This window comes from Mauremys mutica, chromosome 6 (genome assembly GCF_020497125.1).
Source record: "Mauremys mutica isolate MM-2020 ecotype Southern chromosome 6, ASM2049712v1, whole genome shotgun sequence".
Taxonomy (NCBI): domain Eukaryota; kingdom Metazoa; phylum Chordata; order Testudines; family Geoemydidae; genus Mauremys; species Mauremys mutica.
The window spans coordinates 55,056,524-55,082,316 of record NC_059077.1 but is presented as its reverse complement, the minus strand read 5'-3'; the positions used below and the strand labels follow the sequence as shown (position 1 = coordinate 55,082,316).

General features: G+C 41.2%; 1 protein-coding gene across 1 annotated transcript in view; it reads right to left on the bottom strand.

Moving 5' to 3' along the window:
• Positions 1-6,620: 6,620 nt before the first annotated feature.
• The window catches only part of ADGRV1 (adhesion G protein-coupled receptor V1), a 421,267-nt gene continuing 402,094 nt past the window's right edge, over positions 6,621-25,793 (bottom strand). The window contains exons 90-92 of the mRNA XM_045021061.1: positions 16,086-16,277; positions 14,729-14,906; positions 6,621-7,043 (exon numbers count right to left, since the gene is read on the bottom strand). Of these exons, the coding sequence (XP_044876996.1) occupies positions 6,925-7,043; positions 14,729-14,906; positions 16,086-16,277 (489 nt within the window). The 3' untranslated portion in view covers positions 6,621-6,924. The remainder of the gene's footprint in view (positions 7,044-14,728; positions 14,907-16,085; positions 16,278-25,793) is intronic.

Below are 25,793 nucleotides of genomic sequence, written 5' to 3'. Positions count from 1 at the left end.
TGAAAAGGTGGAAGTATGTTCTCTGTATGTATAAATATCTCCTGTCTGTGTGTTCCATTCTATGCATCCGAAGAAGTGAGCTGTAGCTCACGAAAGCTCATGCTGAAATAAATTTGTTAGTCTCTAAGGTGCCACAAGTACTCCTGTTCTTTTTGTGAAGAATGTGCCTGCATTGTCCTTCCTGCAGATGCTAGGTACACACAGACTGTGACACTGATGCTACACCCCTTGGGGAAGCACAGCTCACTGTTCCCACCCATCCTGTGTAGCACAGAGGGGTTGAAGCCAAGGCTCTGCCTTCCTCACTGTCCTCTTTGGGGTACTGTGTGCCCTGAAGGCAGTAGGAGGGAGCTGTCTGCATGCTCCCTTATATGCATGGAGAGAAATTCTTGCACAGTGTGTAGGGAAACTCCTTTCACCCTCTTTGTCACTGTGCAGCCATCTTGGAAACACACAGCATTGCCCCCTGGAAGATGTAAATCAGTCAGGAGTTGGCAGTAGGGGATGTACTGCTATCATGGCACAGGGCACTTATTGAACAAGTATTGTTGGCAGAAAAAGCATCGCATTATTTTCTTTAAAAAGAGATGACTATTTGTTCATACACTCGGTATCTGTAAAACCATAGTGGCATGCTTTGTAGATGTATTAGTTAAGAGAAAAGACATTGGAGGGACAGTGGGGAAAGGGCCACCCCCCCCCACTCCACACACCTTTGGGGCACCTACTCCCTCTGGTAGTGATAACTGTAAAGAGGCAGGGGAGAGAGACACCAGAACACAAGAGAGGGAAAGGAGGACAGAGATGGAAGAATACACAGGAGCTCAACCCATATAATTGGCCTAATACTAAAGGGTACTATTGCTGACCACAAGTTTCCTGGCTCCAGATTTAGTGCCTAAATCTGCTCCAATGGACACCTGTACTAAAATACCCATTGAGTTCAATGGCAACAGATTCATAGTGTTTTGGCTGTAGTATAGGTGTTGAATTTGCTTTTGTTACATAAAATTCACACATACCATAACTGTTTTGGTTTTGTGTCTGCATTGTAACATGTACTTGTCTCTTGTCAGTACCTGGAGCTCATCACATGATATGCACCACATTTATTGTTTGTTTTGCTCGAACAGTGTAGTTATATTGAAGGGCATGGATTTTGGAAGCTGGATGGGGAGCATTTTTGAATACTCTGAACTGTGGTATCCACTTTTTCCACTTTGTTGTCCTCAAAGTTTAAAATGTTGAGCTGAAATCCATCCATCTTCTGGCAAAACCCTCCTTTGCACTTTTGACGCCAAATACTATTACAACACATTCATGGAGACCTTTCTAAGCTGCTACATTTCAGCCAGGAGTTGGGGTGAGTTGTTAAAGTCACGGTCCCAACCTGTGTGCTGACAGTTCCCATACTGCATTGCTCTCTTCTGGGTCCCTAGTCAGATCCTTCAGTCTTTAACAACAGCTACTGACAAAATTATTCTATTAGCAACACCTTTCCCTATCAGTAAGACCAAGGCCTACTTCTAAAGTGTTCAGCCTTCCAGTCATTGCCGGATAGAGAGCAATAATTATGAAGATGCCTCACCAGTGGCTGTGTCTGCAGGGAGACCAGGGTAGAGTTACAATGTTTCCTGTCAAATGTACTTAATAGCTGTGTATTTGCATAAAGAAGATGCCTCTGTGTACAGTGAATGCATGTGTGTTTGTTAGAAAGCTTTCTTACTCAGAGGCTTTCAAGCTACCATGCAGATTGGGATACACATTTACTCCCTGATCTTCGTAGAATAATAAGTCTCATTTAGTTGGTTCAATAACATCTGAAATGACGACTTATGGTTTGAGCATTAGAATGCAGATAGTTGCTTCAATATATTTAGTACACACATGATAAATCAACCATGAAATGACATACATACACGCTCTTAGTTCCCTACTGTGAAACCAAATAAAGAGGGAAACACATTGAGATTTGAAGATTAAACTTGTGGCTACAGCTAACTTGTACATGTGCATGTGCGCACAACAATACCTTATAGTTAATTTAAGCAGCACAAAGGCAAATTCTGTTATGAGTAACGTGGGTGTTGAATCAGAGTTGTTCCTAATTTATACCAGTATTACTGAAAGCAGAATTTTCTGCAATAGCCCAATGTACACAACACTGATTATGATGGTTAAATCAATGGAAGCTACATGCATTATCTGATGGTAGAATCTGGCACTAAATTGACTCAGTCTTCCACTATAATCCCCGTTTATTGAGTCAATCGTACAAAATTATGCTTTGTGTTAAGTCATTAGTAGACAGATGAGAAATACCTGCATTGTCCAATACTCACCTTAAGTAACTCAGTAAGAACACACTTTGGGGTAAAACTCTAGTATATAAAGGTCCTGGCTAAGAATAACAGTTTGTAATACCAGAAGACCACATTTTTCAATGTGAAAATCTATGGGCTTGCAGGATATAAGTCAGTGACAAATCTGGTCCCAGGATGTTAGGGGGATCTAGGGCTTGTATGGCATGGACAGAAATTAACTAAATTATCAATCTCTGAAAATTAAAAATAATATTCTGGACATTTTAAAATTGCTGTGGGAGAACATTCACTGAAGTCAATGGAATTACTTTGAATTTACACCAGTGAAGGTGAGATCAGAATCTTGCCTAGTGACTTTCTTTAAGAAGTTTCCTAATACGATTTTGTGCCCTACTTAGCAAAACAATAATACTTGCTTTATTTATTTACTTGTCTGCTCAGCAAGACTCTGATGCACCAGCCAATTCAAACATCCTTTAGAAAATGTGAATACTCTATCAGGCCTATTATTATGCTCTTGATTCAACATGTAAATCACCGTAAACGCCTAAAAAGCATCCACGCATTGTGTATGCTTATGTACACTATGCCAATGTATTCAAGCAGAGTTTGGAGGAGGGATGAGATGCTTTTACATGAGTTAGCATGAAAATAGATGTTTTTCTTCCAGCTGCCTAGAAAATTTGTACCTGGGCATAAACTGCAGCTCCTCTTGCTCCTTCAGACCCAAAGGATAAGCTCCCAGGGGAACAACCAAGGGCTCTTTCTACATCTAAGAGAAGGGGTGATCTAAACCTGAGTCTCAGTTTTGTTCATGTACAACGATGGAGCAGATGGGTTGAAATTTAGTCCATTCATTTTACATGAGTAGCTGTCTAACTCTGTATTCATTCATCTGGTAGAATCTAAGAGCTACTTATAGTCTGCATCAGGTTTTAAATACTGCCTGGGATCAGAGTGCCAGCAGAAGCAATGACTCTTATCAATTTGAAGTCACTTCAGCTGTAAAGCTGCTCCTGTCAGAGTCTGGCTGTCTTGACATATCTGAAGAGGAGCATGCAGCTGCAGTGCTTTGAGATGAAACTTCGTTGTCTCTCGGGTACTCAGCGAACAGCAGAAGTAAGCCGATAGAGTTTCATGCTATTAGAAAATAGGATTTCCCCCCATTTGCATTTTCTCCCAAATCATTGAGTCTGTGATGGCAAAATAGATTAGTCTTGTGATCATACACCCTACCAACATCACCAGTGGCTACAAATCCAAATTCTGCAACTAACATCACCATACCAGCTTCTTCCAAAAATGCATTTACAGTGAACTCATAACCAGGCCCACTGAGCAACATGTCAAAGTGACACAAGATGTCAGCACTGATGGTCGTGAGTCAAAATCAAACAAGCATTCTTCTTTTATAAGCTTCCCACGTGTGTGGTAGCACGTACTGTAAGCCAGTAAAACATCTGTGACTGTACTAACTCCTTTGCAATTGAGCAATCCTTAGACAATAGTGTCACAATCATTCTCCAGAACTATATTTCAGGTTAAGGCATTAGTGGACAGATGCGAAATATCTGCATTGGCCAATACTCACCATAAACTGACCCAGTAAGAACACAAAACTCCTTCAACTGCTGGTTTTCCTCCATAACAAAAACATGTATATTATCATGACAAGCAAACTGTACACACTTGGTTTTAATTGAATATGGGTATATGAGAGTCTCAGTTTAACAGAATATTTAAGAGACACAAGCACATAGAATAGCAAGCTCCCCCCTTTGGCAGTGTCTACATATATGCTAACAGTGAAGAAATATAAATCCCAAAATATGTATAGCGCGTTCACTAGTTTGTAGAGCATTATCCATTGTGGCTGGTCCCCCAGCAAGTTGCCTGAAACGATTAGGTAGCATGCACCAAATTTTTAAGACTGTCCCTACAGTACCTAGCTTAGGAGCATGTGTTCAAGTCTCATTGTCTTCAATAGCTCTTAATCGGGTGCTTAAGTTCTGTCCTAAATAAAGAGGCTTTCCTGAATTGGGGCCCAAATCACAGAGGTTCAAATTCTCCATCTGCGGTATTGCCATTGACTTCAACAGTACCAGGATTTGGCCCTCAGTCCGTATTTGCTTTGTTGTGTGGAGAACACAAGAGCAGTGGACAAAGGAACTGGCATCCAGAGAACTTAGGACACTGCTCAACAAAATGCATGTTTAAATGTAGGCATGAGCTTAAATCCTATTAACTTCAGCTGAAGGGTTCACATTTTCTAGGCTGTATATTCACACTGAAGAGTAATTGGCTTCAGCAAAACAGGGAGACACACCTACTCCCTGCCCACTGTACTACCAGATATGTATGTGTCATTGATAAAGGACAGTATTTACATTTATTTAGTTATGAAAATCATAGAATAGATTCCTTTATTTCTGATCAATTGCAGAACCATAGTCAAGGTACACTTATTTTGGCTCTGTAATTACCTCTCCTCCACTCTGCCCACAGTCTCAGCCAGGGCTATTTCTCACATCTGAAAATTTGACTAAAAGTATGTATTTTTCACACTTCTCCAAGAATGATTGAAGTGATGGTACTCATACTTCCCACAATAATTTCCTTCTTGGAGGAGACCAACCATGCAAAAGTTCAGAAAGCAGAAGTTCAGAAAGTTTTAACCATATGCAAATATGGGATTATCATGGAAGCTGGACAACAATACCTGTTAGCAACAGCAGGATATACCAGACAAGCATTATAACAGCTAATTTATTTCTTTTTTATTTAGGAACAAATGATAAAGGTTACACTTTAGTAAAAGATCCCAGACAGCCCTCTTAAAGACAGTTTGACTGGCAAGGCCTTTGATGTCACTCAGTTACACAAAATGCAATTATAAAATGCACTATTTCAAATTAAAATTCCCATAAGTGTTCCCATATTACAGGTTTCTTTTAAAAAAGAGCACGTGTTGCTCAGAGCTTTCCCAATTTAAAGCCTTCAGGCAAGTCCCTAATATGTGACAGGCTTGTTTAGAATTTACACTACTTCCACAATACACCATTTTAACAAAAAATGTTCTGTGGAGAACTACTTCGGCCTCCCTCTCTAATGTTTTTTTCAGCTTCTCTGTGCAGTAACACACAATTAGTGATTCTTATAAGGTTGTTCAGCTTCCCCTTCTGAATACTCAGTTGCTTCCAGTGTGTCTTGTTCAGAGGAAAACACCAGCCGTCCCACCTTCCCCCAGCCGCTTTTTTGTATGCAGCTTTGTAATTCTAGGTTACTTATCTGACCCTCTTGTAATGCAATTCTTAACCCTTAAACCAGCTAGAATATAGCCCTCTATACAGAGATGATTAGACAACTCCATTCATTGAAATCCCTCCTACAGATTTTCTGCTGGTGTATGAGAAGTAATTTAGTTTAAAAAAACAAAAACAAAAACCCAACAGCAGTGTAACAGAACCATCAAGATATACATACACCTACTGAGTGATCTTTTAACTGTCCTATATCCAGTGGTGAGCTGGAGCCGGTTCCCACAGGTTCTCAAGAACCGGTTGCTAAAATTAGACCTCTGTGGAGAACCGGTTGTTAAAGGACCAGGGGGTGGGCAAAGAACTCCGGTCCACGGGCCAGATCATCCTGTTGCTCCCAGGATTCCCAGCTGGGGAGGCTGAGGCTCCCCCGGCCCCTCCCCCGCTTCCTCCCAGCTGCAGGATGGCCAGCCGCCGGCACCAGCTGGGCAGCTCAGCTGAGCTCGGGAGTCGTCCTGCTGCCACTTTTTGAGTGGCCTGGCAAGGTATGTGTGTGTGTGGGGGGGGGCTGCTGCAAGCTCTAGGGCTGGCCAGAGGGGAGGGGAGGGGGGCAAGTGGGGCAATTGGCCCAGGCCCTGCCGGGGCCCCCCGCCCCATGAGTATGTCTCCCCCTGCTCCGGCCCCTCCCCCACCCCCCCCTTAAATCAGAACTTTTTATAGGGAACCGGTTGTTAAGATTTTGGCAGCTCATCACTGCCTATATCTCTCCTTCCCTTCTATTTGTTTCTGACCCTCACATGTTGTGTCATGTCAGAATTTAAATGGTAAGATCTCTGGAGCAAGCACTGTGTCTTTACTTGCTTCTGTGACGCTCACAGTTGTTAGCTCTCAAAAAACAAAGAACATGTTACAGGGAGGGACTGTGTCAATAAAATCCTCTCCTGCTCAACTATAATTGACCACCTCAACTTCCAGTTCCAGAAATATTATTTTTCACTTGGACAATGCTCAGACACAAATAACGACAGATGTGTTTATATCAAACGAATTCTACTGGGTTTATTAAATGGTTAATTTAAAAAAATCTACACTTCATGGAATATGTGCATCCACTCAGAGGATACAAATCTGGGCTAACTTCCATTGAATCTGTTGATGGTCAGTCACTGTAAAAAAGTACAAGTTATTTTCCGATATACAAAAAGAAAACCTACCATTCTTTGTTAATCATCCAGTACAGCTCACAGCACTCTACCACACAGCTGCATGTAATGTTTTAGTGCAAAAGGAAATACAAATATAAAAATATGGAGATTTGAATGAAAAAAAAAAACCCAATGGTGTTAGAGGTGAGTGTCTGCTATGGGTATTCTTCTAAGTTCTACAATCTGTGAGTTAGCCATGCTGCCTCCATCCTGGCTGCCATGGTAGGAATCATTATCACTGATATTGAGGCCTGCACCTGAAACACAAAGCCAAGAAAAAAACAATGAGAACTGAAGACTGAAACAGCAAGGATGAGATCATATCCTGTTAAACAGGGAAACCTGCCCTACTTCTCTATTCTTATTACAGCAGCTCTTCTCCTCCCCCACAAAAGTACAGCAGATTTTCTGATATGGTCTATAGCTTTGCACCCACAGACTGTAGGCTCATTTAACTGAGGCACATCTCTGCACCTACACTTGTTCATGCCTTTGCCTGCAACGTAGGTCACTTAAATGTCTCAGTACCTGATTTGATGGTGTGAACAGGTACTCAGATGTCTACCTGGCAGTCTCTGTTTCCCTGACATCACATGCATAAATGGAAGCCTTGTTAAGGTTGCGCTCAAAATTTGACCCACAGGAGTTTTTTCTTAGGTGATTCATTTATAGTGGTGGAATCTACCATATGATGCTAAAATGATAATTTAAGTTGTTTCAATAGGGTTCTACTTTCAACATGACCAAAAGGGCAGGTTAAATATCCTTCCTTAACTCTCCCTGCTTAAATCTACAACTGGCACTGGCTAATGCATTGCGCCTTTCCTCTAGTGCAAGGTAACACTGTAATAAACAAAGCATAAAAATGAACAGCTCTTATTTGGGCTTTTCGGGACTTGAGATTCAGATTTATTCAGAACTGCACATCAATGAAATTAAGTGTGATAACTCCAAAACAGACATTACTTTCCAGTGAAATCAGTTACAAATAGCCAAGGGCTAAGGAAAATTACACAGACTGGGCAAAATCCAGGGACTCCAGTGATTGCAAAGGAGTTACACCAGGAATGAGATTTGGCTCACTAGGTCCTGAAAATGTTGTGCCCATGAAAACCATAATTTCCATTTTTTCAGGCTAAAATATTTTAAGAAATATAAATCAGTTGTAAAGCTGACTTCTTGCTCTTCAATCCCTAGCTGGCATCCTAGGCTTTAGAATGTTTAGGAATGGAAAGGTTGTGGATCAATAGTTTTCCTTTTAAGTTTCAGAAGGTGCCTCATATCTTTTTAGGTCACCAGATGCTCTTTCCTTTAGTAAGTTTCACCATGCACTTCCAAATAGGAAACTGGAGGGGGTGGGGTGAGGGCAGGATGGGGCATTGAATATAGGAAATGTGAAAGATCAGCTATAAGAGATAGTCAGGCTGTGATACAGAGAAGACTCAGAAGGAAGCAAAGTGACAGGTTAACTTTTGCAAGAAGGTATAACACTCTGGGTGTGTGATACCTGAATTCATTCAAGAGAGAGATCACCATCAAGGAAGGGAGGTGTAAAAAGCTGTCTGATGGGGGCAAGATATACCATAATGCTAGCGGTGGAGGAGTTTAGACTCTGAATTAGTGAAGCTCTTAATTTGAGGAGTAGGTCTATTGAAGCCAGTGTGCCTACTCCTACATTTAAGTTAGATGTGCTTGAAAGGCAACACATGTAAAATAAATGAAAATTATTTTTTGCACAAAACAATTAGCCTGTAGAATTTATTGCCACAAGATATCTTTAAGATGAAGAGGTGAATGGCTTTCAAAAAGGATTAGACACTTAAATGGTTAATGAGGATTATTTTACAATGTACATGAACCCTCATGCTTCAGGGCTCTAGATAACCACTAACTGATGGTGTTAGAAATACATTTCTCTTCCAGGCATGTTATTCCAGAATTGTCCACTGTGGGGGTTTCTTGAAGTATCTGGCACTGGTCACTATCAGAGACAAGATACTGGACTACATTGACTAATCTGATATTGCAATACTTACATTCCTAAATGGAACATGGCCATGCACATCCTTTTAGGAAGGAGACAACAGTACTGTTGTGTTTAAAGTAGGTTAATTCCCTTTATAACAATCACTGTTCTGACAAAATGTTCAGGAATTGATCCTTTTTAGGAATTAGAGTTTCAATGTAACCGGGATACCAAACTACCAAACAGTCGGTCTACAGATGAGTAAGGCTAGGAGTGTTTACAAGACAAGGTTTGCAGAGTTCATTGGGCCAGCTTGTTCTCAGTTTAGGGCACATTTTGCCTCAGAACTAGATGTAATCATTTAGGAGTGAGCATGTTTATCTTGCAAAACCAGCGAGGCCCCTCCAGTGACATCTACTGGTCGAAAGATTTATTCAATGAATCCCAACACTCAGCATACTTTAATAATTGTTCCATATGAAGGGCCCAAGTTTGATCTTACTTAGCTGCCTGCTCACGTATCAAGCTTTCACTATAAGGTCGGTACAAAATTTTGGGTGTATTTTCAACTTGTATCTGTGGTACACATTTTCTAGGGGTATTTTTTATCATATTATATACACATACACTATATTCTGTATCCATCACACTTTTATAGTCAATGTGCAATATTAGACATTAAATACAAAAATCAGATGGTAGATATACACACACTCTTACACTTTACATCTTGTTCTATGGGATTGGCTGGCTACAGAAATTGGTAGAGTAATATGTCACCAATTGATATCCATACCTCTAGTGACAAATTTTAGGATTCAATGGAAATGAATCCTTGGTTCTAGTGGAACCATGTCCCCCATCCACTATTTCAACTAGCACCTCTGTTGGCAGTGACAGAGGAGAAGCCAATTGAATGGGCAGGGAGATCACCTTCTCCCCCTTTTCTCACCTTTTGTTTGTTCCTTTCAGACTGGATATGAGGTGAATTGGTGAGGCAAGATGGGGGAGCTAACATTGCCATTGCCTGTACCATCACTGTGGATAAAAAGGACTTTTCCCTACAAAGAGTTTATCCAGCACCTTTCATAAATGCTAAACAACTGAACATTTCAGCCAATATTTTCAAAAGTGATTTCTAGTTTTGGGTTCCCAATCTGAGACACTGAGTCTCAAATTGAGCACGCAAAATGACAGCAGCCAAAATTAGCAGACTGTTTTGAAAATGTTGACCTGTTCTATACTATACTCAACAAAGTATCGTGGGAAGCTTACATGGCATTATGTGTTGTATTTTAATAATAGATTTACTTTTCAAATTATTTTTGATTTTGGAGGTTTTTTAAATTATTAATGCAGAAGGGCCAAATTCAGGCTGGCAGTGAACAAAACTGCACTAAACATTGCAAATGTGGGTCATAAACCTCCCTACCGTGGTTCTGTCATCACTTGATAATCTCAGGCAGGGCAGGCTCCAGGAACCAGTGCAGGAAGCAGGTGCTTGGGGCAGCCAATGGAAAGGGGCGGCACGTCCAGGTCTTTGGCGGCAATTCGGCGGCGGGTCCCTCAGTCCCTCTCGGAGGGAAGGACCGGCTGCTGAATTGCCGCCGAAGAATGAAGCAGCGTGGTGGAGTTGCTGCTGATTGCAGCTTTATCTTTTTTTTTTCCCCTTCGCTGCTTGGGGCAGCAAAAAAGCTGGAGCCACACCTGATCTCAGGTGTGATGTGGTAGTGCAGGGGTAGGCAACCTATGGCACGGGTGCCGAAGGCGGCATGCGAGCTGATTTTCAGTGGCACTCACACTGCCCAGGTCCTGGCCACTGGTCCGGAGGGCTCTGCATTTTAATTTAATTTTAAATGAAGCTTCTTAAACATTTTTAAAACCTTATTTATTTTACATACAACAATAGTTTAGTTATATATTATAGACTTATAGAAAGAGACCTTCTAAAAATGTTAAAATGTATTACTGGCATGCAAAACCTTAAATTAGAGTGAATAAATGAAGACTCGGCACCCCACGTCTGAAAGGTTGCCGACCCCTGTGGTAGTGCTTATGAGCCAAAAGTATGGTCTGCCTTGACTTCTGAATGACCCCTATAAACAGACCTGCTCCCCAAACAGCTTATTCATACCACAGGCACGAGAAGGAGGAAGGAACGAAACTGTGCATGAGGCCTGTTTTAGAGGCTTTTATGTGTTGAACCTCCATTGGGCCCAGAGGGTGTGACTTCAGTAGAATGTCACCGAAAAGGAGGGGTGGGAGTGTTTTTGATTGGTGGGAATATGGTTGGAACTGAGAGGTCAGTAAGGCTAGCATGCAGTTCTGGCATTAAAATTTATGCCTAAGGAGCAACGCTTAGGAGTAATTCACTGCTTGAGGCCAGCAGCCACCGATTTTTCCCTTCATCCTATCCCTTTTTTACTACACTCCACCCTTACATAACATGTGGAGATCCAGGGGCTTACTGCTTTCTAGACGGGAGGACTGAAGTGTAGCTGTGCTTAAATGGGAGTCACTTTAAAATGGTTTTATATCTTAATTACTCTAACCCCATGTATTAGAGTGAATCAGTCTGACAGAGGAGGGGCTCATTAAACTGTCAAGATGAGCTTGAGCACTAAAAAAGGAATCAGAGGCAAAATGTGATCTAGCCCAAAATGAACGGGTATTATTAGATAATTAATGTAATTAGCAATAACTAATTATGGAATAATTATCCTTATTCAGTGGAAGCATAGTCCTTTGATTTATTATGAAAGCCATAAAAGAAATAAAATAAAATAAACCATTTAAGCCAACCTAATTACTAGCAGGAAACAAACAAGGTTTTAGCATCAATCAACAGGCAGTACATTTTTTCATATTATTTTTCCTGGAGTAATCTTTCCTTAATCCCTTGCACAGAGCTGAAGCTCATGGAGTTATGCAAACTACATGATATGGTACCCAATTTCTCTGCTTCCCTGGCACAATGCTGCATTGGAGCCAGCTTAACTGGCCACTGGAGAATTCCCCCATAGTGGAATCCTTGGGTGACTTAGACTCACCATAGTGGCTCCTGTAGTATTCCTTCCAATACAGGGGTCCTGGCTAGTGGAAAGGGGGACATAGCTGGGTTTTCTTATGTTCAGCAATTCCTGGCTGACAAACCACCCCTGAGATCACTGGCAGCAAGCATAAATTAGAGAAACCTTCAGGTTGCTCTGAATTACTCTGGTATGAAGTGCAGAGGTGTCATAAAGACATCTTTGCACATTCTCATGCTGAGCAGTCGCTCAGGATCTGAGCCATTATTTCTAGCATGACTAGGGCTACCTGTAGAATTTTCTGGATTGGCAATCTTGGGGAATGAAGTCTTCTACTTATCCTTAGACCAGGTAAAACAAAGGCAGCAGGAGTGCAAACTTCCCCACCGCACTAAAATGCCTCAACCTTTTTCTAAACAGGCTACCAGAAATGCACTGTGCAGTACAGGGCAATCTTAGGTCATTCTCTTGAGTCTGCAGAAAGGTTGTCAGATAGTATCTAATAGGAACCAAATAGAAATGCTTTTCTTAATAACCTCAAATGTGCCATTTCTTAAAAGTCTCATTTGAAAATGTATCTTTTCTCCTTTGCCTGCATCTTTTAATTGCTCTCTCGTTGTTTATCCCCGTAATTGTATTATTTAACTCTGCCATGGATTTTGGATTAAGTGTGATGGCCCACAGTCACAGTCTGGATCCTCATTCAAACTCTTCTCTTCAAGGTTTTCCTTGGGTACATTAGACAGGTGGGGCCAGTTCAGATCTTGATTTGATTTGAATCTGGATCTGATTTATCTAGCTACTTTTATGAGCTCCTTTTACTGGAGTTTTCTTAAAGCCTGGAGGTGTTCAGAACCAAGGTCTTGGCTCAAAGTCACCTCTCATATAAAATAAAGTAGTGCTGAACTAAGGCAAACTATTCTTACCGTTGGTTAATAAACCACCATCACATTAAATCCCTGCTGTTCTCAAATTGGAACTGATGTTTTAAGGCCCACTCCTGAACACTCTTTACTATTGAACATTGTGATTACTGCTGTGAATGGCCCCACTGACATCAATGCAGCTGCACAAAACAATAAGCACTATTATTGGTGGTAAGCATGTGCAACATCTAACCCATAATGATGAAAGGCTCCATTATTATCAGAGATCGTAGTTTTCAGTGATGAAAAAACAAAATTCTCTGATTAAAAAAAACGTAAAATCCACAATTTTCCACAATTAAAATGAAATGCTTCACTTTAGTTTCCCTAGCCACAATATGTATAGGTATCAGTTGAACACAATGTTTTATTGATATACAGTAGAACCCCAATTATTCGAACCTCCGTTAGCCAGCTCTCAGTATTAACTGAACCACCAGCTGCCCAGGGTGGACAGTGACTGGGGCTTGGGCTGTCAACCCCAGGCGTCTGGGTAATGGAGGCTCAGATAAACAAGATTCTACTGTTTGTTTTTATTTTTTCACAAAATTGTAAAAAATAAAGATTCTCTGTAAAAATGCAAATTCCATGTTTTTCCCTGGCAAATGGATTTCTAGGATCCCTGTTTACTACCAATCTACTGTGTCATTCAGTTTCCTGTAAGATTATTTTAAAAGGAAAAAATAAAACAAAAAAAAATAAAGGCCATGAATTTTTTAAATGAATGACTGAAGCCAGTGGGAGCTGCCAAGTGCTCAGAATTTTTGAAAATCAGGCAACTTATTTAGAGCCCAATTATGGATTTAGGAATCTAATTTCAGGCACCTAATTTTGAAAATCTTGGTCAAAAACGTTACTAACTGCCACAGTAGTTAGCAGTAGACTAGGTGACAAAATAAAAGTGTGCTGCAAAATGACCAGTAGAAATGAACATGTCCAGAAAATGAACAACAGAGTGGACAATGTAAATAAATACCACTGAAAAATGCAAAGTTAGTGACAATCTATAAAAAAAATAATTTGGTTGCTTTGTGCCTAACCCCTAGAATCATCTTATAATTCCCTTTTTCATAAAAAAATCAATTGGCTCGCTATAGTTTTATAAAACAAAAACAAGTTAAGTGGCACCAGCAGAATGTGTATCTTTGTGTATTTATTGTAACATTGGCTGTTTATTTGGAAGCTGCACTGAATTAAATGTGGAGGATTTTCTCAAGCACAGAAAGGAACATGAACACTTTTAACACGTTTCACATACACAGGACTAAAGTAAAGGGTCCCCACTGTTGGGGTACACTTTTTAATTAAATTGGAAACGTGCAACTATTCATGGGCAGTTCAGCTTTAATGTACATATACTTTGAATATACTGCACCATATAATAGGAATTTAAATGAGAGAATATTATTTAAAGCTTAACTTTTGAGGGATCAATCCAATCTACACTGAAGTTAATGAGAATCATTCCACAGAGTTTAATAGGAGTTGGATTGAGTCATAAGACAGTATGAATATACTTAATAAAACAGCTGAAACCTGGTGAAGGGAGAGGGTCCCAGAGCCCAGCTCCACCCTGAACCTGAACATCTACACTGCTTTTTTTAGCCCCACTGCGTAGGCCCCGCAAAACCAAGTCCGTTGACTTGCTGCTGTGGGGTCTGTTTATTTATTTGGTTTTACTTTGCCATGTAGACTTACTCCTAAAGTACTTGGAGAAAAATGTTAAACTTTCAACCTTTCCTGGCTTCTGTTGGTTTGCATCACAGGCTTAATGTTATTCAAATGATGCTTTTGTAGGCCTATTTCCCTTTGTTATTTCAAATAATATGGTCATTATTCTTAGTTCATAGAATAACAGTTCACACCAAAACAAAAATGTTGTTCTAGATTTGCACTGGCAATCAAGAATGTGTTAGCAGCAATTGGATCTTCCCTTTTAGTGACTCCCTGGGAAACTGTTATGTTAGGACAAAGCACAGCATACAGGCTTCTAGAAACAAAGAAAAAAAACTGCTACTCACCAGTTTTTAAAGCAAATATTAAGTCATCAAACTCCTGTGATTCCTCATCAGCCACCAATGAGCCGTTACTAAATCCTCCAGAAGCGTTAAAGGCATTCCCATTTTGAGGGCTCTGCTTAAAAGCAGCACTGGCCTGACTAGCTGGCCGCAAGGATGCCCTCTCCCAGTCTGCTGGCACCTTAAATGAGTTAAAAAGTCTCAAAGCTGCAGTTATCATCAAAGCTATAGTACATGAATAGTCCTGTCTGTCTACATTCTTAACCAGCCCCTCATCACCACAGTATCTGAATGGTTTGAACCCATGACTATGCAGGATCAGGGAAATTGTAATGGGCTCTTTTGTGCCTCTTCCAGGGGAAAGTCTAGTTCAATGTTTTTCTTTTTAAAATGACTGCAATGGATTACAAGTAATTTAGTTTTGTGTTCATTATGGATGGACTAGTTGGTTTAAAGAAGTAATCCAACTTTTCCCTATATCTGAACATTCTCCTCAGGTACAAAGAAGTTCCAACTGAAGTACTCTAAAATTCCATTCAAAATCTCTGTGTTTGTTTTTTCTTTGAATGTCAACATTTTTGCCTTTCCCCCTCTCCTGAGACCCTCCGATACAGTCTTTCCTCTCCATACCATCTAAGATCCTCTATCTTTCCATTTCATACGACCCTTCATTGGCGCCCCACTCTTCCTCCCTCCCGTCCCATGACAATCTTATTTATTTGTTTAAGTAATTCATCTTCACAATATTATGTGCCTTTGAAAATGCTGGGGCAGAGCTTGGTAGTACATCCCATCAGCCACCTAATTCAAAACTAGAGCTGGCCAGAAAACAGAATTTCTGTCCCAGAAAAACAATTGAGTTGAATTGTTTTTGTTTTACATAACTCAACATGAGACAAATCCATAAAGATCAGAGGTGAAAACCTGGCCCTACTGAAGTCAATAGGAGTTTTGCCATGGACCTCAATGGGGCCAGATTCACCCCACAATTACAGTAATTTGGAAAGTATTTTATGTTGACTGTGACCTACTTTTCAAATACGCAATCCATGGCTAACAAGCAATGTAAAAAAACAACAACCAGGGAAAGCTGATCTATAGATCTGATGTTACCAGAGAGCTGTAATTCACAGAAGCACTACCATGCCTGAGAATAGCAACTTTTACTGTACAAACTAATGTCATTATATATATAATTATATAATTGAGACATGAAGCATAAAAACAAATATAATCCCACCCCGGCAATTCATAGGTGGTCATCTCACATCTATGTATATCACTGTTTCCCCATTCAGCTATACAACTGGCCTCTTTACAGTAAGTATGATAATGATTATGAGGTATAGAATACGGGTACCTCTTCCATAGCACTGATCAGGTTCTGAGTAGACTTGCTGATCTCTCCTCCTGCTGGGGGCATCCCACTGCCATGTGTGAAAAAGGCAGAGCCTGGGCTTGTATGTCCATTCATATCTATGGTGTAACTTGCTTTCACAGGGCAACAAAGCTGGTTGTGTAGGATAAAATACACCACAAAGACATAAAGGCCCTGGGGAAAAAGAAAGCAGCAGTGAAATGAAGCAATCCTAGATTGGGAACACAGAGTCATGACAAGATTCTACATGCTGTAGCAGATGCCTCCTATAACTCCAACAGCCAATGGTTCATATGATTGGGATATGATACACTGAATCACAAGAGAAGGTGTCATTGTAAAACACAGGTTTAGAAGTTAACAGTAAATGCAATCTTATGTCCGGAGGCCTCCAGTAATGGGTCATTAAAAATGAATATCTGGTTTAACCCACCCCGTTGTGAAGCCAAGATCACTGCAAAAAACAAGTTTCTCAACCATCTCAACAGTGAGAAAACAGGTTTAGGGACTGCTTTCCAATAGAAATTGGCAACTGCTGACCACTTATTTTATTCTGCCAGCCACTATTTTTTGTTCTCTTATTGACCTGCTGGCTCCTTACATTCCTGTCCTAATATCAATCTCATGCAAACTGCACTGCTGCCATCATTGATATCATGCTGCAGTTTTAAAAGAAATTCTCCAGTGGCTTTCATTTACGATTTTTACAAGAGCCCTTCTGTATGTCTCGTGGCTCTTCTTTAAAACTTGCTAATTTTGACCTTTAAGTTGAGCCAACAAAAAGTGTTAAAACTGTGTCTTTTGTCTGCACAGAAATCATATCATTTAACTTTTGGGAATGAAATCTGACTCTCTCTTTCTGGTCTGATTGTTAAATGATATGAATACTGGGGGTGCAGGAGGGAACAACTTTTTAAATAAAGAAGAGATCTGCAGAAAGGAGAATTCAGGAAGGCTTCCTGGTATTGAATTTGCATTGTTTTAATGGCTCCTTCTGTCCTGAGGACTTATGAAAAAACTAAATAGGACAAGTCATTTGAAACGTACCCTGGAGGCATGAAACTTGTAATTGAGATTATAAATAGTAAATGAGCTTTCATTTAGCCTCTTATTCTCGGGAATTTCTAATGTTTGCAACTTTAAATATGAAACGAGACTGGTAACACCCAGTTTCTGCATGTATGCACACCCACGCGACAGACTGACTGAAACCACACTTTATCAGAGTCACAGATTCATAGATTTGAAGGCCAGAAGAGATCCTTATGATTATCAGGGCCAGATTAAAGACTTTTGGAGCCCTATGCACTATGGAAATTGTGGGGGGAGGGGCTACCTACCTTAGACTAGACAGAGAAGGCCCAAGCCTGTGGGGTTGCTGCCCTCTCCATAAGAATGCGGTGTAGGGGGGGTATGTCCTGTATGCAGCTAGGGGCCTGCTCCCAGTCCCACCTATTCCTGAACTCAGGCTCTGCTGCCGGTAGGAGTAGTATCCCTAGCCCTGCTTCTGCCTTTGGGCTCTTGTCTTGCCTCAGGCCTGGTAGGATCTGAGTCCAGCTGGGGTGTGCAAGTTGCTTCCTGCACCATTGATGGTGGTTGCAAAACCTAGTGGCATTATGACCCTGTAAGCCAGGTCACAACACTACTCACTCACTCTAAAGTTTTGCTTTGTTTTCTTTGTGGGTGCAGTTATGTATAAAAAAAAAATCTGCATTTGTACATTTCACTTTCATGATAAAGAGATTGCACTGTTTTTCTTTTGTTTATCATTTTTACAGTGCAAATATTTGTAATAAAATAATAATATAAAGTGAGCAGTTTACACTTTGTATTCTGTGTAGCAATTGAAATCAATATATTTGAAAATGCAGAAAAACATCCAAAAATATTTAATACATTTCAGTTGGTATTCTTTTGTTTAACAATGCAACTAAAACTGCAATTAATCGTGATTAATTTTATCATGATTAATTTTTTAAATCATATGAGTTAACTGTGAATAATGAACTGCCCTAGTATAAAGCATAAAAAGGTCTGTTGAAGCAATTCTAAGAAGAATTGATGATTGTAAAATCATTGCACTCTAGAGTTCAGTCTCTAGAAATTCAATCTCTAAGAACCCATTCATAAAAGTTGCACATATATTTTATGTACCGTTTGCATTTTTCAAAAAGAATCTGCATATTGAAAATGACTCACATGAAAACTGCGCACTTCCTTCCAATCGAATTGAAAGGATATAGGATTTTGCTGTGGAGGGCCAAATTCTGCCAGGCCCTGCCATATGTCCTGCCAGTGGACACTCTGACAGAAAAACCTGATATGATGCAAAGTGCCACTGAGGATTGGCAGTCAACTAGCGCTGCTGCAAAAGCATGGCCAATGCGGGGGCATGATTAGGTAACTATGGTGCCCCAGTGGAAACTAAAGCTGCCTCCTATACAGAAATGTCAAGGGAAGACAGGTGGTGGTACTAGCCTGGGTTAATCATCTCAAATGAATTTGCTTGAAACATACTAGAGCAGGCAGGTGCAGAAAGGTGCCCTTTGCACTTCCTTCCCTCTTCCCTGTGCCAGCAAGAGTGAATCTGCCTTGAAACATTCTAAGCTTTCCCTGGGCACCTCAAATGGAGTGTGCTCTTCCAACAAGAAAGGAAAGGTCAATTCAGAACAACTGCTATCCCTCAAGTAACTGGTGAATTAATTGGGAATCAGGGAGGCATAGGGAATCCCTGGTCACATCCCTTTTCTCCCATGCATACTCCCATGCCAGCGTGGGGTATGAGTTCCTAGAGTGGCTCTGTACCAGCAGAAGATGACCAATTTAGGCTGGAATCTGCCAGTGATGAGAGATCAAGCTCCATTACCAAACCCAAGAATCTGGAACAGAGGCTGTCTCTCTCTCTCTGCAGTGCTGGTACATGGGAGGAAGGGTATCTTTAGAGAGTTTAAGGCGGAAGTACAGGCTGCAAACAACAGAAGGCAGTATGGTTGTTTTGTGCACTGCACTGCACAGCCCAATTCCAAAGGAGAGCAGTGACATAATTATGTGACTATGGAGCCCCAGAAGAGATTAAAGCTGCCCTCACTGATGTGGCAGGTGGCTGCTTGCTGCTCCTTGTCAGCCAAGCCTCCAGCTCAACTTATTCCACTATATGAATTATATTTTTAAACGTTTAAATTGCAGAAGTAGCTGGAGGTCTTGATCTGGGATCAGCGCCCCATTGTGCTAAGCAGTGTATGAATGAATAGAACAAAGACAAGTCCCTTTTCCAGATATCTCATAGTTAAGGCTAGGTGCAACAGGTGAGTGAACAAATAAGTGGATGTGAAGGACAAGGCAAAAAGATGGGCATATATGCATAAGTAAGTAGGCTCAGTGGTCACCGTGGAACATTATCCTAACCAGATTAGTAGCTACTATGTAGGTTTAATTCTGAGTGTATTCCAAACACTTGTATCCAGAGGAACCGTTATTATATTAGTCGAGGTTCAGAGAGATTGAGAGACCAACCAGATTCATCTGTACAATTCAACTCTTAAAATAACTCTTCCTTGAGTTACACAGTAGTGGGGAACACACAGCGACAATTTATTAGCAGCAGCTAGGCTTCAACACCCCAGGCTTATGGCAACAAAGCATCATTATAGAAGAGCCCCAGCTCTGCTACACTTAAGGTTAAGACCAACTGGTGTTGACTGGCTACATCTGCCTCATCTATAATTTCAGTACTTTCTTTGTAAGTACACTCTTGGTCCAGAGGGGCTGATATTAATCATAAATAGTTTTAAGGTCAGTGACCTACAGTGTTTATTCCCTAATTTAAAACTGTCAGTTATCATCTTGCAAGAGCAGACACAGAGACAAACAGCAGAGATACTTCTCTCAGGACCTGGAAGTCTCTCAGTGTTCTTATGAAGCAGCAAAGAATCCTGTGGCACCTTATAGACTAACAGATGTTTTGCAGCATGAGCTTTCGTGGGTGAATACCCACTTCTTCGGATGCAAGTAGTGGAAATTTCCAGGGGCAGGTTATATAGGCAAGCAAGAAGCAAGCTAGAGATAACGAGGTTAGTTCAATCATGGAGGATGAGGCCCTGTTCTAGCAGTTGAGTGAAAACCAAGGGAGGAGAAACTGGTTCTGTAGTTGGCAAGCCATTCACAGTCTTTGTTTAACCCTGAGCTGATGGTGTCAAATTTGCAGATGAACTGGAGCTCAGCAGTTTCTCTTTGAAGTCTGGTCCTGAAGTTTTTTTGCTGCAGGATGGCCACCTTAAGATCTGCTATTGTGTGGCCAGGGAGGTTGAAGTGTTCTCCTACAGGTTTTTGTATATTGCCATTCCTAATATCTGATTTGTGTCCATTTATCCTTTTCCTTAGAGACTGTCCAGTTTGGCCGATGTACATAGCAGAGGGGCATTGCTGGCATATGATGGCATATATTACATTGGTGGACGTGCAGGTGAATGAACCGGTGATGGTGTGGCTGATCTGGTTAGTGTTCTTATGAGAGCCACCAAGCAGCTATTGCAATCATGATGGTTACTGTTGAAGGCTGGGGTGGAATTTCATTATGTGAGCTCCAGAGCAGCTTCCACATTTTAATACACACTGGTGATGAAATTGCTCCTCTGTTTTTTTCCATAATGGGTACATAGACTACTCAGATAACCTTTCTGAGTCAAAGGGCACAGTCAGGTATTAGAAACATGAATCCTGACTCTTAGGCCATGTCTACACTATCACTTATGTCAGCAAAACGTATGTTGCTCTGGGGTGTGAAAAAAAACCCACCCGAGTTTCGCCAGCGTAATTAGTAGTGTACACAGCGCTATGTCAGTGGGAGAACGTCTCCTGTCAACATATTTACCGCCGCTCATTGGGAGTGGTTTACTTATGTCGACGACAGAGCTCTCTCCCATCAGCATAGAGAAGCTACACGAGGGATCTTACAGTGGCACAGCTGCCCTGGTACAGCTCTGCCACTGTAAGCTCACTAATGTAGACATAGCCTTAGTTCTCTCACCCCTGTGCTCTCACTATTACAACATTGCCATCCAAGCAGAAGCTGAGAAAGCAACTTAAATTATGACTAGGGAAAGCAACACTCCTTGCTATGCATCATTTACAAAAGCATTACTTTCGTAGGGCAGGTCTACACTAAGGGCGGGGGTCGAATTAGGGTACGCAAGTTCAGCTACGTGAATAGCGTAGCTGAACTCGAAGTACCTTAGTTCGAACTACTTACCCGTCCAGACGCCGCGGGATCGAAGTCCGCGGCTCCAAGGTCGACTCCGCCACCGCCTTTTGCAGTGGTGGAGTACCGGAGTCGACCGCGGCGCTTCCGGAGTTCGAACTATCGCGTCTAGATCAGACGCGATAGTTCGAACTCCGAGAAGTCGAACTCACCGCGTCGACCCGGACGGTAAGTGTAGACTAGCCCATAGACTCATACATTGCAAGGCCAGAAAGGCCCACTGTGACCATCTAGTCTGAATAGGGTGACCAGATGTCCTGATTTTATAGGGACAGTCCCAATTTTTGGGTCTTTTTCTCCTATTACCTCCCACCCCTGTCCCGATTTTTCACACTTGCTGTCTGGTCACCCTAAGTCTGAACTCCTATATAACACAGGCCATAGAACTTTCCCAAAATAATTCCTAGAGCAGATCATTTGGAAAAACATCCAATGTTGATTTAAAAATGGTCAGTGATGGAGAATCTACTCTGACTCTTGGTAAATTGATCCAATGGCTAATTACTGTATATACTCAGTCATAAGCTGAATATTTTTGGTAAAAAAGTGATGCATCAAAGAGCGGGGATCGGCTTATAAACGGGCTACACCAAATTTGGTTATTTTAAACTCTATGGAATCATTGAATTGAATATCTAATACATTGTCATTTTGTTTACCTGGAGTGTCTGCATGCATGGAGCCCCTCAGCTCCCTGTGGCTGCAGTTTGCCGTTCTCAGCCAATCGGAGCTGTGGGAAGTGGTGCGCCACTTCCGCAGTTCCCATTGGCTGGGAACGGCAAACTGCGGCCACTGGGACCTGAGGGGCTCCGTGCTTGTGAATACTCCAGGTAAACAAACGTCCCAGCCCGCCAGTGGCTTACCCTGATGGGCCGGGAGCCAAAGTTTTCCAACCCCTGAAATACAGGGTCGGCTTATAAAAGGGTCATACAGTTTTTGCTATTTTTACCTATCCATTTTGTGGGGTCGTCTTATAAACGAACGGGCTAATGAATGAATATATACGGTACTCTCACCATTAAAAATGTATGCTTTATTTTCATTCTGAAACTGTGTAGTTTAAATTTCCAGCCCTTTGATTCCTAGCCTCTCTCTGCTAGATTGAAGAGCCCATCATTAAATATTTGTTCCCCATGTAGATACTTATAGAATGCAATCCAGTCACCACTTAACCTTATCTTTGTTAAGCTAGATCGAGCTCCTTGAGTCTATCACTATAGGGCATGCTTTCTAATCCTTTAATCATTCTTGTGGCTCTTCTCTGAACCCTCTCCAATTTACCAACATCCTTCTTGAATTGTGCACGCAAGAACTGGACACGGTTCTGGACACTGGACCAGCAGTGGTCACATCACTGCCAAATATAGAGATAAATAACCTCTCTCTAGTCCTACTCAAGATTCTCCTGTTTATCCATTCCAGGATAGCTCTTTTGGCCACAGCATTATACTGGGAACTCAAGAGTTTTAAAAGAACTGGCTATCTAGACTTTCTGATTTAAAATGTCTAACTTAAGTAGCTTCTGTTAACATCCTCAAGAAATAATAGTGGAATGAAAAGAGTGTTATCACCATATGATGAGATTATATCATCTGTTTTTTCCTCCATCTATAAAACAAATATTTCTTGAACACTTTTGTGGTTTTTTGAATTATTATTGACAATGCTTCCATTTCCATCTAGCAATGGACCAATACCATGATTAGGATTCTTTTTGTTCCTAATATATTTTTTAAACTTCCTTCTTATTGTCTTTAACACTGTTGGCCAGAGATTTCTCTTGCCTTCCCTTATCAATTTTCTACAATTCCTATCTTCTGATATTCACTACTATCAACTTCCCCTTTCTTCCATTTGTTGCATTTTTTGTTTTATTTATTTCTTTTTTACACTTTCCCTCTAAGCCAGTTTGCTTTTTCACCAGCATGGCCTTCTTCCTTAATTGTGGGATTATGGTTTTTGGGGCATTTAGCAAGGTGTTCCTAAATGATTCCCAGTTATCATTCAAAACTTTTTGATTAAATTCTTCCTTCCAGCTAATATGGCTCATATTTGTTTTCAGCTTTGTGAAACTTGCACTGTTAAAGCACCAAGTATATATGTTATTGGTCTAGACTCCATATTATAAATACGATCAATACATGATCACTTGTATCTAAGCTACCTGTTTTTAATAGACAGAAGAGTCTTGCTAGCTGAAAAAAGGTGGATCCTTCTTTGATTCACTCCCCCAACTGACCTCCGTAAGTCTGAAGTATATGCACTCCACAGATGAGTTGGTGCAGTGATGCTATTTGCTCTCACTGTGGTTATGTATATATTCAAAGGGATTTTAAATATTACCCTCACTACACTTATTGACTGTTGCAAAATCTAAGTGTACTCACTTTGCTTTTGTCAATCGCGTGGTTCTGAATATACAATGCTGAGTTCCAACAGCTGTGAAGACTGAAATGCCCTGCACCAGAGTACATTGACCTATGCCTAATTTTAGCTATAAGTCAAATATTAATAGCAGCTGATTGTTTGCTTTGATAGAGCATTAGAAAAGTGCACACACCAGTGTCGTGTGTAGTGGCAACTTTCACAGTGTTATGACTCTTTCTGAAAAGCACTCCTCAATGACTATGTAAATAAGGGGTAGCAAAGCAATGGATTTTGCTATTGTGTTTGTTATTAATTGCTTTGACCAAGCTGGTACCATTCTCAGTGACAATGAAGTCAACTTCCAGAAGCCAGGTACCCACCTTCTAGCCAGATGCCTAGAATTCCTTGCATACTTTGAATCCAATATGTTTAGGGACATGTGGGCACATGGTCTTTGCTGAGGAGCTCACAGTGAACAGGGAAAGGTTATGCTGCTGGCACTACCAAACCTGCAGCATGATGGGGAATGAAGCAGCAAGTGAACCTGGTAACAAAAGCACCAGTTCAGTGAGGCCAGCCAACTACTCCAGTAGGGGATCAAAGAGAAACAGGCACAGGTAAGCAAGGTATTTATGCTGCTCAGGTGTCAGCAGTGCACCTAATGCCATTTTTATCAGAATTTTGAAAAAATCTGATAAATACAAGGCTGGCCTCACTGTTCTCGAGACCATTCTACATCTTGTGTGCAAAAAGTCAATAGTTGCCCAGAGCCAGTGTCCTTTACAAACTTCACAAATTCATGGCTGTATCTCATAAGTTAGTTCTGTGATGTGCGGGGGTGAGGCCGAAACTATTTGAACTTAGAACGAAAAGATTACATGATGAGACTAGTACTAACACTGCTGCTCTGCTGTTGCTTTTTTCAGACTGAGAGTGGCTGTGGCAGAGGAGAAGGGAGGACTAGAGGACAGAAGTGCTGGTGCTGCTACTGGTACCTGAAACAGAAGAGCAGCACTACTGCCAGCAAAAGAGTAAAATAACCTGAATGTGAGGAAGGACAAGCAGTGTCAGCTGGCCTGCTGCCACCACTTTTCTTCTGCATCTATGGTGATTCACTGGAAATTGTGGGTGTGATATTGAACTCAGACTGCGCAGCCTGGGGTTTGTTTGGTTTTTTATGGCCGTATTAGAGAATACTCATCATACACTAAATAGAATGTTTCTTATTAAGATGATTCAATAGAGGGGTGCCCGTCAGGTCTTGTGAATCTACCACAGCAACTACACTTGTACAACATGGGCCAGATCTTCATAGTCTTTCCCGCCCCGCCCCCCTGCTGCTTTGCATTGCTTTCGCAGCAAAACAGCCAGAAACCCAGCAGATACAGCTACCTGAGGAATATTAAGGTGGCATAGAGATAGCATAGTCCATGGAAACCATTTCAACCCATGAACTTAGAATAGCTCTGAATCTGCTCTAAATTATGCCAGGGCCTGAACCTATCTCCAGCAGTGTTATGAATCACAGAGCTGCAAAAGTAACAAAAAAGTCACCCTTGCCCACTCTCTTGGGTCTTACACTGAGCACAACTCAGCCAGATAAGATGATCAGGGCCCATGTGCCTACATCTTGAGAATGTATGCAGCTGAAAATGCTACCTACTGGTGATAGATGCTCACAATCATATGGAGGCATGCCTGCACTGGGCCTTTGTCTGCGTGTGTGTTGCTATGCTTGCTACTTTTCTCCTCCATTTCTGCAATAGCCTACAGTTCCACAGTTTCTACTGAACAAGAGGTACCAATATTAACTTCTGGTTTTTATCTTCTTGTTACTTCTGTTCTAGTAGCCAACAACTTCAGTATAGGCATTGCTTGGCTCTCAGCAGAAGCACAGAATACATGCACATCTTCACACAAATGTATACAGATCTGGAGGGCTGACCCATTATATTGGTCTCCATTACACATCCAACACAAACTGGTTTTGTTTTCATGCTCTGAGACATTTGGTTCTGCTCTGTTCTGTGTCACTGGTGGCTACTGCTATAAGCTCTGTTACAGTT